The sequence below is a fragment of the Xyrauchen texanus genome, chromosome 17, assembly GCF_025860055.1.
Source record: "Xyrauchen texanus isolate HMW12.3.18 chromosome 17, RBS_HiC_50CHRs, whole genome shotgun sequence".
Taxonomy (NCBI): Eukaryota; Metazoa; Chordata; class Actinopteri; order Cypriniformes; family Catostomidae; genus Xyrauchen; species Xyrauchen texanus.
The window spans coordinates 43696068-43710945 of NC_068292.1; the positions used below are offsets into that span (position 1 = coordinate 43696068).

General features: G+C 40.1%; 1 protein-coding gene across 6 annotated transcripts in view; it reads right to left on the reverse strand.

Annotated features, from left to right (window-relative positions):
- Positions 1-14878, reverse strand: part of LOC127658375 (E3 ubiquitin-protein ligase UBR5) — an 81355-nt gene that overhangs the window by 54152 nt on the left and 12325 nt on the right. For 4 of the 6 annotated variants that reach the window (XM_052147641.1, XM_052147642.1, XM_052147644.1 and 1 more), the window contains exons 2-11: positions 14205-14249; positions 14009-14090; positions 12346-12422; positions 9273-9392; positions 8111-8384; positions 7490-7649; positions 6613-6762; positions 4128-4339; positions 1638-1757; positions 1437-1547 (exon numbers count right to left, since the gene is read on the reverse strand). In XM_052147641.1, the coding sequence (XP_052003601.1) occupies positions 1437-1547; positions 1638-1757; positions 4128-4339; positions 6613-6762; positions 7490-7649; positions 8111-8384; positions 9273-9392; positions 12346-12422; positions 14009-14090; positions 14205-14249 (1351 nt within the window). The remainder of the gene's footprint in view (positions 1-1436; positions 1548-1637; positions 1758-4127; positions 4340-6612; positions 6763-7489; positions 7650-8110; positions 8385-9272; positions 9393-12345; positions 12423-14008; positions 14091-14204; positions 14250-14878) is intronic. The other 2 variants (XM_052147645.1, XM_052147646.1) reach the window with 2 other exon arrangements.

Sequence of the window (14878 nt, forward strand, 5' to 3'; positions counted from 1 at the left end):
TGCTAGCATCAACAAGCCAAGTGTTAAAACATGCTAAAAACGTGCTAGCATCAGGCTAACACATGCTAGCATCAACTAGCGAAGTGCTAAAACAAGCTAAAAACGTGCTAACACATGCTAGTATCACCTAGCGAAGTGCTAAAACATGTTAAAAACGTGCTAGTATCCTGCTAACACATGCTAGCATCGCCTAGCAAAGTACTAAAACATGCTAGCATCATGCTAACACAAACATAAACACCTACATGCTACCATCATGAAAAACACATGCTAGCAACATTCTATAACCATTATTTAATGCTTAGCAACAAGTTAGAAAATGCTATTTAACGAGTTTTGCCACGGCAAGCAACACTCACATTTTCTTCAGGAAATGTACCTATCTACTTTTTTATTGTTATTCTATCATGCACTAAATGAATGTCGCTGCTCCACTGCTGCTCCTTGCCTCGATGTTTTTTTAGCATCCAAAACAGGAACGCTATTTAGGACTGAATGTTTCAATATTAAATATAAATAAATCTGATATAAATTAGCGTTTATACATTTACTTATTTATGCATTATTGTATTTATTTCAACATGAGATAATTTATACGTCTTTTATTTACACATTTGAGCATATTCTAATGAGGGGGCGTGTCTTTCCATATTTGACTCCACCCCAACATGTCACTGTGGACTCCCATGCTTTACTCTGGAGTACTCAGAGCTTGATTGTTATGCCTGAAGTAGAAAACAAACCCTTCATTACCATATGGACAAAGAAATATAGAAATAAACAAATGTGAAAATGCAACCAAATAATGCATAAATTAGGAAATAAAATGTAAACATATTCATTTATGTCAGATTTAAACATTTATTTCCAAGTAAACTTTCTACCTTTCTTTGCAAATGTATTTATTTTTAATATTGTCACATTCGGCCCTCCATAAAACATTGCTTTTGGGGGTCTGAGTAGCTCAATGGTAAAGATGCTTGCTACCACCCCTGGACTACACAAGTTCGAATCCCAGGGCGTGCTGAGTGACTCCAGCCAGGTCTCCTAAGCAACCAAATTGGCCCAGTTGCTAAGGAGGGTAGGGTCACATGGGGTAACCTCCTCGTGGTTGCTATAATGCGGTTCGCTCTTGGTGGGGCACGTGGTGAGATGTGCGTGGATGCCGCGGGCCTTCACACGCGCTATGTCTCCGTGGTAACGCACTCAACATGCCACGTGATATGATGCATGGATTGACGGTCTCAGATGCGGAGGCAACTGAGATTCGTCCTCCACCACACGGAATGAGGTGACTCACCTACGCCACCACAAGGACTTAAAAGCAAAATTGGGAATTGGACATTCCAAATTGGGGAAGAAAAAAAATTAAATGGAAAATAACCACATTCAACAGGACTGCACACTTCTACTTCACTGTGCAGCTACTCTCTTACCTTATTACTCTCGGTGGCCACTGTTGCTCTGATACTGTTAGCAGACAGGTGAGTGATCTTCTCATTGGTCAAACCCAGGAAAGGGACACGAGGGTGATGTATTGAAGGATTCTATGAAACAGGAATAGATTTAAGAACGTCAAACGTAGCCGTTTCTACAATTCTTAGTCATTTCTGTCCACTACATATTGAGAATCTTACTTGTGCGTTTCTATAAGGTTCAGGCTCACTCCATTTCCACTGGTAGAGTTCTCCTTTAGAGCTGACGGCAACTAGCTCAGAGTACAAAGCCCCGATACTCACAAACTTAGTTACATAGTCCTAAAAGAATTGAACAACATAGAATAAACAACTCTAACAAATGCAAACAAAACGTGATCTATAACGTCTAAATTAAGCCTAAACAAATAAGTGACAACAGCTAATGTGTTCAACAAAAATTGGCCACTACATTTATCAGTCAATGACTCCGTTTATATGGACACCAGAAAATGGCTTATTGCGAGAAAGTGCCGCACGCACGTTTCTCCACATCAGCGCAATTTCCACGAGATGCTTGTGTAAGTAACAAACATGACATCAAAGTAAGACTTCACTATTTTAATCTCTGTTGCTTCACTTTATTTCCAGATATTGCAGAGTTGTTACTTTGTTTGTTTCAGTAACATTCCATCACAACCAGTAGCGAAATTGCGCTGCAATAGTGCTATTTTCCTCTTACGTCAAGCTCTGGGATTCCCCCCAGTGCATTTTAGTGCATTAGGTGGATGTGAGGGACAGTCGATATTTTACATTGGTGTGTATAAAAGGGTATATGTGTATGTGCTTATCACACTGCACTCCCTGAAATGTTGAATTCATTCCCCAGTGTTGACTTGTTGTTGTTGGGCTCCATCCTATGACGTTTGTTATCCAGTCTGTTCGCGGACACGCGCACTCCTCGAAAACCTGCAAGAACACCACTAATGTGTTCACACAGTCACATTAGCCGTGTTCTACAGGAGAAACCCAGGTGTGTTACACCGATTTCTCTTAATCCCTTAACATGTGTAAGGAAAACCGCGTTCTGGTTTACATTACTTTTCAGAACGCTGCTTTCTGCAAATATCCTGGAACAAACAGTTTTCTTAAGTGCATGTAAACGTGGTCACTGACAAATAAAGGTATCAGAGATGACCAAAAAAATATGTTTTATAAATCTAGATTAAAACGCTAGACTAAAACCATGTTTAAAAAAAAAAAAAATATATATATATTTTTTTTTTACATTTTTTTTTTAAAACATGGTTTTAGTCTAGCGTTTTAATCTAGATTTATAAAACATATTTAGATTTATAAAAAAAAAAATTCTAATAACAACATATTACATGGTTTGATTTGAGTCTAAACATTTCAAGCTGTCTAACTATCAAGTAAAATCATTTCCAACACCTTCAATTGTTTCGTTTCTCACCCACACTTATTATATCACTTCTGAAGGTATGGATTTAACCACCGGAGTCGTATGGGTTAATTATATGATGCCTTTATATGCTTTTGGAGCTTCAAAAGGTTCTGGCCACAACTTACTTGCCTTGTATAGACCAAGTGTGCTGCACAAGCCCTCAAAAGTGAAGCCAAAACGTCTCGATCGCCCCCCGGTGGCTGGTCCTAGTATAGGTCATAAACCCCGCCTCCCCATGTTATTCAACGGGATGTGAGACCAACTAAACAATTCAATTACACTTCACATTTCTTTTTTCCAAAGAGAGTTTCTGTCATTTACTGTCGTTTCTATCACGTTGATGTCATTTCAAGTGTTTGTTTTCAAAATAAGTTTGTTTTTAGTTATTTGATGCTATAAAAACGGTGCTGTGACATCATGATTGACAGCTGTGATTGACAGGTTCTCTGAGCGAAGTATCAACACCAGCTGAAGCACCAACAGACTTTTTTCGGGATCTTCGGAGGACTGAGGAGATTGAAGCTTTAAATTTAATATCTACATTTCTATAATTAATTATTTCACACCGTCATAAGTCAAAAGTGCAGGGGCGTGTGCTTGCGATTGATTCAGCTAGAGTGAGGGCGGGGCCTTGATTTCACGGCTTTACACCGTCATAAGTCAAAAGTGCAGGGGCGTGTCCTTGCGATTGATTCAGCTAGAGTGAGGGCGGGGCCTTGATTTCACGGCTTTACACCGTCATAAGTCAAAAGTGCAGGGGCGTGTCCTTGCGATTGATTCAGCTAGAGTGAGGGCGGGGCCTTGATTTCACGGCTTTACTTCATGCTCACTACTGCGCAGGTCTGGTCCCGAAATCGCAACTGCGCAGACTCAAGTCCCAAGATGTCAGCGCCATATCGGGACACTGGTGGCTTCAGTTCTCACCAATGGAAAAGAGCGAAGGGGCGTCGGCCATCTTTTTTTACAGTCTATGGTATGGACCTAAAGAGCTGAACTATTCTTCTAAAAACTTTAAATTGTGTTCAGCAGACGTCAAACACAGTTGCTCCACCAAAAATAGGTATGTTAATGTTAATTCTACTAATCAAAATTAACCGCAATTACAATTTCAAGGGAAATAATCATCAGTTATGTTTTTGTCATAAACATGCAGCCCTAATTGAACCTTAAACGTATTAAGACTTAAAATGCAGCATCTCCAGATCTGAAATCTAGTGTTCTAGGACAGCGGCAGTATAAATGCCCACCTTATCAGGCCACCACTGCAGCTCTTCACCCAGAGTAACAGGGCTCTGCAGTGGCACGCTCTTCTTGTCGAGGCTGGGCTCTCCCTCGCGGCTGGTGGAGCCACGCTCCGCATCAAAGGAGGCTCCGTCCAGCCACCTCCTCTCGCGCAGCCTCAGGACCGACTCCCGCTCGCGGAGCAGTTCAGAGTCTCGCTCTAGGGGGAGAAGGAGAACTGGTATGCAATAGGGTCACACCAGTGGGATAACAGTAAGCCACTCTCTGGGAAAGACCCTTAAGAATAGTGAGATGTCATACAAATTACAAAGCGACTAAAATGAGTATATGGCAAAACTATTTTATACTAATTCTGCTCACTTCTGAGACACCAACCACAAAACATTAGGCTGTAAATGACTGAGTGAAAGGACCCACGACCATTTAGGTGATGGACCATATTTCACTGAGAGCCCCGGAAAGGAGCGAAATATAATCAGCAGTGGAAAGATCTTGTCTTGGTAACAGGGGTGTCCAGCATTAGCTAAGGTTCATTGGTAAATGTCTGCAGGGCCTTTCGCAGAGGGCTCACTAGGGGAAATTATTATGACCATGCAGGACACTGGACACTCTCTCAAAAGCACAGACACTCACACACAACACAAACATGCAGCAGGGTCTTCAAGTATTATATATATCAAATTATTAGTTTACATTAATAACTTATGAACCGTGAGTCCTAGAAACACTCTGATTCCTTGGCTCAATATGACTCGATCGCACCCTATGACATCATTTTCAGTCATGAAAATTTTTCCGCCATTTTTTATTTTCAGACATAACAAATTTCGAACTCGTCCTAGGCCGTTTGTCCGATTTGCAGGAAAATTGGTTTGCATCATCTAGGAGGCACACACGACAAAAACCTATTCACAGAATTTTGCTAAACCATACCGTTTTTGAATGACGCTTCAACGAATTTGACGAAGAACGCATACTGCCCCCTAGTGGTCACGAGATATGAAAAAAAGATTTTTTTTTTGCTCATAACATCTGAACAGTGTCATAAAATCCTCAAATAGGTCTCATTAGATTCAGTGGGGTATAGAGAGTCCAACGATATGAAAAACACCCATGTCGGCCATTTTGAATTTCCCAAAAAAACTACTTTTTTCGAATTCATCCTAGGCCGATTTGCACGAAAATTGCCCTGCATCATCTAAGAGGCACTCACGACAAAACACAACTCACAGATTTTTTATAAACTTTACCGTTTCAACAAATTCGACGAAGAGCACGCAATTCAAAATGGACATGAGGGTATATCTCCATAACGCTTTAGCATATTCATACCAATCTTATTATTTGTCATTGGCACCATGACTCGAGGATGCCTGCTGAGTTTCGGAACAGTGCCACCTAGTGGTCAGGAGATATGAAAAAAGCTAACTTCTGAACAGTTAGTCATAAAATCCTCAAATTGGTCTCATTAGATTCAGTGGGGTAAAGCGAGTCCAACGATATGAAAAATACCAATGTCGGCCATTTTGAATTTAGGCATAAAATGATGTATTTTACGAATGACTTGGCGTATTGTTACGAAACTCGGTATGTGTCTTTGGTACCATGTTCTGAAGTGACTCAATTCTCAGGACAGCACCACCTTATGGTCAAATATTATAATGCCATTTCTAATAACGTTAATAGCTATTGATTCCTTTTGCCTACTGTCATGATACTGGTCTTGATGGAGTCCGTGGTTCATGCAGAGAACAATGATACCAATTATGTAAAACTTCCTGTCCACCATTTTTAAATGGTTTGAAAACATATTTTTCTAACTTCTCCTATACTGTTTGTCCAATTTGCACAAAAATTGGCCTGCATCACCTAGAGGCACTCGCGACAAAAATTGATGCAAATAATTTTGTTAAACCATACCGTGTTCAAATGGCGCTTCGACGAATTCGACAAAGAACACGCCAAGTTGAACTTGAGGCTGTGTCTCCGCAACGCTTTGAGGGTATGGGACGAATCTTAGTGCACTTCCCCTACTGGTCAGGAGATAGAAAAATGCCTATTTTGGCATATAACTCTTGAACGCTTTCCTGCATGATAACCATCATGCCCAGATAGCATATTCAGAACAGCGCCACATACTGGACAAAAATTCTTAGTAGCAATTTTTTGTTATTTTTTAAATAAATGGGGTTTTTTTATGATTGAAAGGTTACTTTTTCTAAATCCTCATGTCACAAAGCGTCTTTTGCTGCTCATGGTGTCAATAATTGGCTTGACCACGGTCTCGCTGCTTTTTCGGATGCATGTTATACAATTTTTTATTAGTATTTTATTTGGTTCTGTTTTATAATTAGCATCTTTCTACCATGTTTCAGACTGTATCTGCATGAATGTGTGTTGTGAGCAGTGCCTTCATTGACTAGTTAAAAATACGGTAGATATTTTTAAGCTGTTCCACAAATCAGTCTGAATGTGCATTTTGGTCTTTACCTCGTGAGGAGCCGAGACGAGACAAGGAGGACCGTCGGAAAGAGGGGTATCCAAAGTAACTGATGTCCTCAGAGAACATGGCGTCTGCGTCAATGATCACACTGGGGTGGGCAGAGTGAATGTCTGCATCTAGCAGGGACATCAAGTCTTCTATAAAAGTATGAAAGACATTGAATCAAAACAGGATTTTAAGAGGTTAGAACATCACAGTGTAACAGTCTTAGGAAGAACTGCAACATTGTTTAAAGCAACTTAATATGGAACCATGGTTTTGAGAGGGAAAATATTGCATAACTAATATATCACATCTTGCAAAATTCACCCTTAAAATATGCAGACTTCTATAATCAATGGCTTACTAAAAAAACATTTGAGAGGTCTGGGTAGCTCAGAGAGTATTGACGCTGACTACCACCCCTGGAGTCGTGAGTTTGAATCCAGGGTCTGCTGAGTGACTCCAGCCAGAGTGCCTAAGCAACCAAATTGGCCCGGTTGCTAGGGAGGGTAGAGTCACATGAGGTAACCTCCTTGTGGTGGTGATTAGTGGTTCTCGCTCTCAATGGGGCATGTGGTGAGTTGTGTGTGGATCGTGGAGAGTAGCATGAGCCTCCACATGCTGTGAGTCTCCGCGGTGTCATGCACAACGAGTCACGTGATCAGAAGCGGCGGCAACCGAGACTTGTCCTCCGCCACCTGGATTAAGGTGCGTAACCGTGCTACCATGTGGACTTACTAAGTAGTGGGAATTGGGGATTTCAAATTTGGAGAAAATGGGATAATAAAAAATACACTTGAGGAAAGAAAATGTATCATATATATATATATATACACACACATATACATACACACACACACATCAATCCATGGGTCTCTTTACCTCCAGGTAAGTAGGACTCGCTGGCCGTGTCATCACCATCATCTCCATCCTCATCATCTCTGCTCAGCAGGTTGTTTACAGCCAAGTTCACATCCAGGTTTGTGCGTTGGAGCTCTCGAATGATGACACTTCTTGACTTTCCCTGAAGAACCACCTGGGCCTGAATGGAGAAGCAAATCCAATGAGTAACAAAATGATGCCACACAAAAATAGTCCATATACCTTAAAGGGACAGTTCACCCAAAAACATTTAAATTCTGTCATTAATTGCTCTCCCTCATGTGGTTCTAATCCATAATGCTGCTATTTTTTCCATGGACCACAAAGCAGAAATTATAAAGAATCAACCCTGAAACTATGATAGCTTTGTCATTAGTTATTCACTGATAATCTTAGTTTACAAATCTCACACGTGCATGTTTTCAGTTAAAAATGGTGTCTTGGGGCACATCATTGACATCTGGGAATATAAATAATATATAAATAGTGGGTTGACATCAATAACATCAGGGTGAGTATATCACAGAATTTTCCTTTTTGGGTGAGCTATCCCTTTAATAGTCCGGAAGGTCTTCGGCCCCCTCCCCGCAGCCATAAAGAGTCTGCCGCAGAGAGAGTTACCTGAGAGATTAGCTCCTCTGGGATGACAGAGGCTGGAATAACAGGCTGTGGCTGACTGCCCAGCAGGCCGGATCCTCTGTCTCTGCCAGTCCGGATCACACGGGTCTGTCTGCGTGAATCACGAGCTGCTGTGGAGGAGCGGCCTGAAGAACCTCCCCCTCCAGCGCCGCCGCCTCCACCACCTCCTGCAGCCCCACTGCCCCCTCCTGCCGCTCCTCCGCCACTACCCCCGCCTCCACTGCCTCCACCGTTCACTCCTGAACTCCAACGGCTCCTGTCAGGCACATGAACAATCACATAATTCTCTCTGTATTCCACACTCAACTCTAAAGCTGATGAGTTATTATAGTGACCTCGATGTATTTACAGCTTTGCCGTCTTATTTTGACCGGTCACTTTAAAAGCATAATATACACAACAATGCAGCTCATACATTTAAATGTTTACAATATAAATATGCAATGATTTTAATGTGTTTAGTTGGCCATAGTTCATCAGTAGCTTGTGATTGAACTAATTTTGCTATACTTTGTCTCGCTCCTTTTAAGACGGATGTTTTAATAGTGTCTCTGATTTACTCTTCAGTAGCAAAATTGCATTTTAATCTATTAGAATAATTATAATCCATTTCAACTCTGATTCTACATGCATTAAAATGTTCTAGTTAAAATATATACATGCAAGTATTGCTGTTTATTACCATGTATTCTCACATTGTTGCATATATTTAAAAAAAAAAACATTTTTCTGTGTGTTTATTTGGTAAAAAAAAGAATGGAAAATATGTCTTGTTTATTTTTAACTTGACTTGCAATAATGGTTCCTCTATTTGAAATAAAACAAAATAAAAGTCCTTCATTTTAGCATAACTATATACAAATCTGGATATACTGTATATTGAATATCTTCAATAGCAATATTAGCAATTAGCAATATTGCCCAGACCCTACTAACACATTTTAGGAATAATACACATTTTATTTTTCTCAAATGTGTATTTTTGGGTGAAAATGCCGCCTAAAAACACAATATTTGTGGTAATGGAGCTGTGATGTATAAATTATGGGAAGTATTTTCCTGACAAAACTAAAAGGCACCAGTGCACGTGTGGCTGCCATCTTTACCTGATGGCTGCACTTCTCAAAGCCCTGCCACAACTTACCCAAGGGTGTTGCCTGCCAGTCTGCCCAGTGTGTCAGAACCAGACAGGAACCAGGGCGGATCACTATTCCTGCCTGGCTTGGAGCTCCTTCCTGTCCCTGAGACCCTGCTCAACTTTGAACTGGAAACAAAAGATGGGAGATCAGTTACACATCTATAGTCCCACATGAGGGACCATCACAGAGCCTGGAGATCACAGGCCTATGAGCCAATTGGGGGGGGTTGGGGGGTACTAACATGGCAACACCCTTGGGAATCAGACCTGACTGCAGCTCATTCCTCAGGCAAATCATGTGCCATCATGCCCTTTTAAATAGTTAGGTAATTTACACCACTGTGGATTGCTTGCGGATCACAAATGGGATTTGCACCGTTGCAACATGGCTACGATCCCAAAATCCCAATTCCCCCAAAACGGAGTACACAACCAAACACCAACAAACAAGCTCATTTTAAGCAAATCAAAAACACTGAACCAATGCACAAACATGTTTTTGTTTTTCAAGTCTGTTACAGCAACAGATAATTGGTTCATAAACTAGTGTTGACAAACGATTGCACATAATGTGTAATGTGTGTATATTCATAAAAAATACTTTTATGGTGTTGTAATCCTAGTCCAATATTTTAACAATTTACAAGACTACTTTTCTGCAGAGTTTGGGTAATAGGAAAGTGTGTACAGTACTTAAAACCATGGCATGGCATATATGATTAATTCTACATGGTTTGCTTATGTTCTTTTTATATCAAATAACAAGTCCTCTTTTCTCCCCAATTTGGAATGCCCAATTCCCACTACTTAGTAGGTCCTCGTGGTGGTGCAGTTGCTCATCTCAAGTGTCAGTTGCCTCCGCTTCGGAGACCGGCAATCCGCACATCTTGTCACGTGACTCGTTGTGCATGACACAGCGGAGACTCACAGCATGTGGAGGCTCATGCTACTCTCCATGATCCACGCACAACTCACCACACGCCCCATTGAGAGCGAGAACCACCAATCACCATCACGAGGAGGTTACCCCATGTGACTCTACCTTCCTTAGCAACCGGGCCAATTTGGTTGCTAAGGAGACCTGGCTGGAATCAAACTCATCACTCCAGGTGTGATAGTCAACGTCAGTACTCGCTGAAATACCCAGAGAACTATTGATAACAATCACATTTTAGTACTAATCGTGTACTGGCAGATGTTTCTGGTCATTGTGAGTTCATTGTACACACTGTTAATGACACGCAGTGACATGTGAAGCACGCTTCCTCTATTTCTATGGAGTGATACAATTATGAAACGAAATCTGAAAATCATGAGAAATAAGGGCTTGTGGGTTTAATCAAAGAGCCTTAAAATAACGTGTGAAAGTGAAGAAATTAGGACAGAAATATTTATATATAAATAATATCATATAAATATGAAATATGATATATTTTATTTATTAGAATTAAATCATACATCGCCATTTAATTATTTGATTTAGTGTTGTCACGGTAACAAAAGGAAATCGTACATCGCCATTTAATTATTTGATTTAGTGTTGTCACTGTAACAAAAGGAAATCGTACATCGCCATTTAATTATTTGATTTAGTGTTGTCACTGTAACAAAAGGAAATCGTACATCGCCATTTAATTATTTGATTTAGTGTTGTCACGGTAACAAAAGGAAATCCTATATCGCCATTTAATTATTTGATTTAGTGTTGTCACTGTAACAAAAGGAAATCGTACATCGCCATTTAATTATTTGATTTAGTGTTGTCACTGTAACAAAAGGAAATCGTACATCGCCATTTAATTATTTGATTTAGTGTTGTCACGGTAACAAAAGGAAATCGTATATCGCCATTTAATTATTTGATTTAGTGTTGTCACTGTAACAAAAGGAAATCGTACATCGCCATTTAATTATTTGATTTAGTGTTGTCACTGTAACAAAAGGAAATCGTACATCGCCATTTAATTATTTGATTTAGTGTTGTCACTGTAACAAAAGGAAATCGTACATCGCCATTTAATTATTTGATTTAGCGTTGTCACGGTAACAAAATTTCAGTAGTCGGTACTGATACCAGTTCAATTTCACGGTTCTCGATAACAATTTCGATACCGCAGCAAAAATATGCTAATATTATAATGTGCTATTGAACGCACCAGTTTAGTTATTTTTAATTATTTTAGTTTAATAATTATTATTATAGTTTTTCAGAACTTTCCAGAATCTTTTTTTTTTTTAAACTTAAAAAAAAAAATAAAAAAAAATAAATAAAAAAATTCCCCCAAACTTTTATTCAATTCCAGGCATCTAGATTTTATTTTTAATTGTGCTTTTATTATGACGTGTTTTTTGCTGGATGCTTCACTTTTCTGGATAAACGGTTTGCGACTGCGCAGTGTGATCATTGAAGTCACGTCTGAAATTGAATCTCTTTAAACTGGCCTTTAAGTCCGACGAATGAAATGTAGGACACCGTTTTGGAGCGCTTGTATTTTAGATTACTGGTGTTTGTGTATGTGTATGATTGGTTGGAAGAAATCCCATCCTAGCTGAAAACAAATGTTCTGATTGGTTGTTCAGTGAAGTCAGCCTGTCTATCATGCCTTCAGGTCAGCGTTCCAGAGTCCTGCCGCTCCATGAGCTTGTAGGGAGAACTCTATATAAACAAAACTATCACAATGCACTCAACGGTGCTGCGGCATGGGCTCAGTAGTTTGAAAAGTTATGCATCCAGCTCGTTGTTCTGGTGGCCTTAAATACGTATCATCGCTTATTGTAGGAGAGCATACACAAAATAATAATAGGTGGGTGTACGGCGTGTGCTTGCATATGCACTACACTACTAGTCTTCGTGACATAAACAAGGCCACAACACAACCTTGTTTCTGCTGCAAAACATGCTGTGGTTACAACCAGTGAAATGTCTAATCAAGTCATGCTACAGACAATCTTCAACTGTAGGACAAGTTTCATCTAGGGCAATACTAAACAGGAGACACATATCTAATCTAGGGTGATTTTGAATGCCAGCTCAAACATGCAATTTCCACATCTCTAATGGGGTATATTCATATCTCACCCATCATTGCCATCAGGCTTGCTGAGCTCCAGACGGTCGGGCTGGATGGCAAAACTTATCCTACAGATACGTCCATCCTGAAACAAAGATCATGTTATTTTCGATCTTCATAGAAGCGGGTTGAGATTTAGACCATATACAGTGGGTCAGAAGTTTACATACACTTTGTTAGTATTTGGAAGCATTGCCTTTAAATTGTTTAACTTGGGTCAAATGTTTTGGGTATCCTTCCACAAGCTTCTCAGAGTAAGTTGCTGGAATTTTCTCCCATTCCTCCAGACAGAACTGGTGAAACCGAGGCAGGTTTGTAGGCCTTCTCTGCATGCACACGCTTTTTCAGGTCTGCCCACACATTGTCTATTGGATTGAGGTCAGGGCTTTGTGATGGACACTAATACCTTGACTTTGATGTCCTTAAGCCATTTTGCCACAACTTTGGAGGTCTGCTTGGGGTCATTGTCCATTTGGAAGACCCATTTGTGACCGAGCTTCAACTTCCTGTCTGATGTCTTGAGATTTTGCATCAATATATCCACAAAACTTTCCTTCCTCATGATGTCATCTATTTTGGGAAGTGCACCAGTCCCTCCTGCAGCAAGGCACCCCCACAACATGATGTTGCCACCCCCATGCTTCACGGTTGGGATGGTGTCCTTCGGCTTGTAAGCCTCACCCTTTTTCCTCCAAACATACCGATGGTCATTATGGCCAAACAGTTCAATATTTGTTTCATCAGATCAGAGGAAATTTCTCTCAAAAGGAAGATCTTTGTCCCCATGTGCACTTGCAAACTGTAGTCTGGCTTATTTTATGGCGGTTTTGGAGCAGCGGCTTCTTCCTTGCTGAGCCGCCTTTCAGGTTATGTCAATATAGGATTAGTTTTGCTGTGGATATAGATACTCGTCCACCTGTTTCCTCCAGCATCTTCACAAGGTCTTTTGCTGTTGTTCTGGGATTGATTTGCACTTTTCATACCAAATTACGTTCATCTCTAGGAGACAGAATGTGTCTCCTTCCTGAGCGGGATGATGACTGTGTGGTCACATGGTGTTTATACTTGCGTACTCTTGTTTGTACAGATGAACGTGGCACCTTCAGACATTTGGAAATTGCTCCCAAGGATGAACCAGACTTGGAGGTCCACAATTGTTTGGATAATTTCTTTTGATTTTGCCATGATGTCAAGCAAAGAGGCACTGTGTTTAAAGGTAGCCTTAAAATACATCCACAGGTACACCTCCAATTCAGTACACCTCCTATCAGGAGCTAATTGGCTAATTGTTTAAAGGCTTGACATAATTTTCTGGAATTTTCCAAGCTGCTTAAAGGCACAGTTAACTTAGTGTCTGTAAACTTCTGACTCACTGGAATTGTGATATAGTCAATTAAAAGTGACACAATCAGTCTGTAAACAATTTTTGGAAGATTTACTCGTGTCATGCACAAAGTAGATCTCCTAATCCACTTGCCAAAACTATAAGTTTACTTTTATTAAATCTGTGGAGTTTTAATGACTTCAACCTAAGTGTATGTAAACTTCCTTAAAATATCTCCTTATGTGTTCCACACAAAAAAAAAGTGTTTTGAAAAACGATTTGTTTTGTAAGCTACTCCATTAAAAGATGATGACCCACAAGAAAGAAGAAACTAAAAAAAAAGCTACCTCAAGGAGAAATCCAGCATGATTTGGTCCAACCACACACTGTTTAAGTTTGGCCTGCTCCAATGGAATAAGGTGTGGATGACTGCAGGGAGAAAAATGTTTGCCAAGTCTTTTTTGGAAACTCCACTGATGTGGAAATGGCTTTAAAATCAATATATTAAACTTATTGCTACTTAAACTTGTTGTTAAAGCTTACCTGTTGCAGTTGTATTTGTTGAGCTTCTCTGACACTTCACGAAGCCTGTTGGAAACAACAAAATCATGATTAAAGACCGTCTGTTGTGGCTTCTAAAAACGACTCAATGCCCAGAGCAATACTATGTACTCCAAACTAAAAATGCGCTTTCCACATTATCAAAGGCACAGTGTGATGCACGCTCGGCTGCATTAAGAGAGCCATCATTTATACTGGCTTGAGCAATTGCCCACATGTTTGAAACTGGCCAAACTCTTGGGAGGAAGAAGTTGAGAGAGGATGATTATTATGGTTGAAATGTAGAACAGTAGGAAATGGAAGGCCCATGTTCAGAGGAAACTAAGTGGGCCAGTGAGTCGCTTTAGCCTTTATTTTACAGTACAAATGATAACAAATATGATAGCCTACTTGAACAAGGTACGCTGCTCTGCTCGCGGTCACTTATTAAAGACTTGTTTAATAGTATACATAAGGCATCCTGCATTTAATACAAGCAATTTTAGAAACATTAATTAAAGTGTTACATAAAATATGCTACCCAGGGTATGACAATAAAGCCAAAAACATTGAACATCTAGTGAAGAGTTGACCAGAGCTTTGTTGGTTGTGTGCATTTTGCGCTTGCGGTCAAAAGAGTATACTTTTAAAGGCTAGTGTGCTCAGCCATGTGCAAG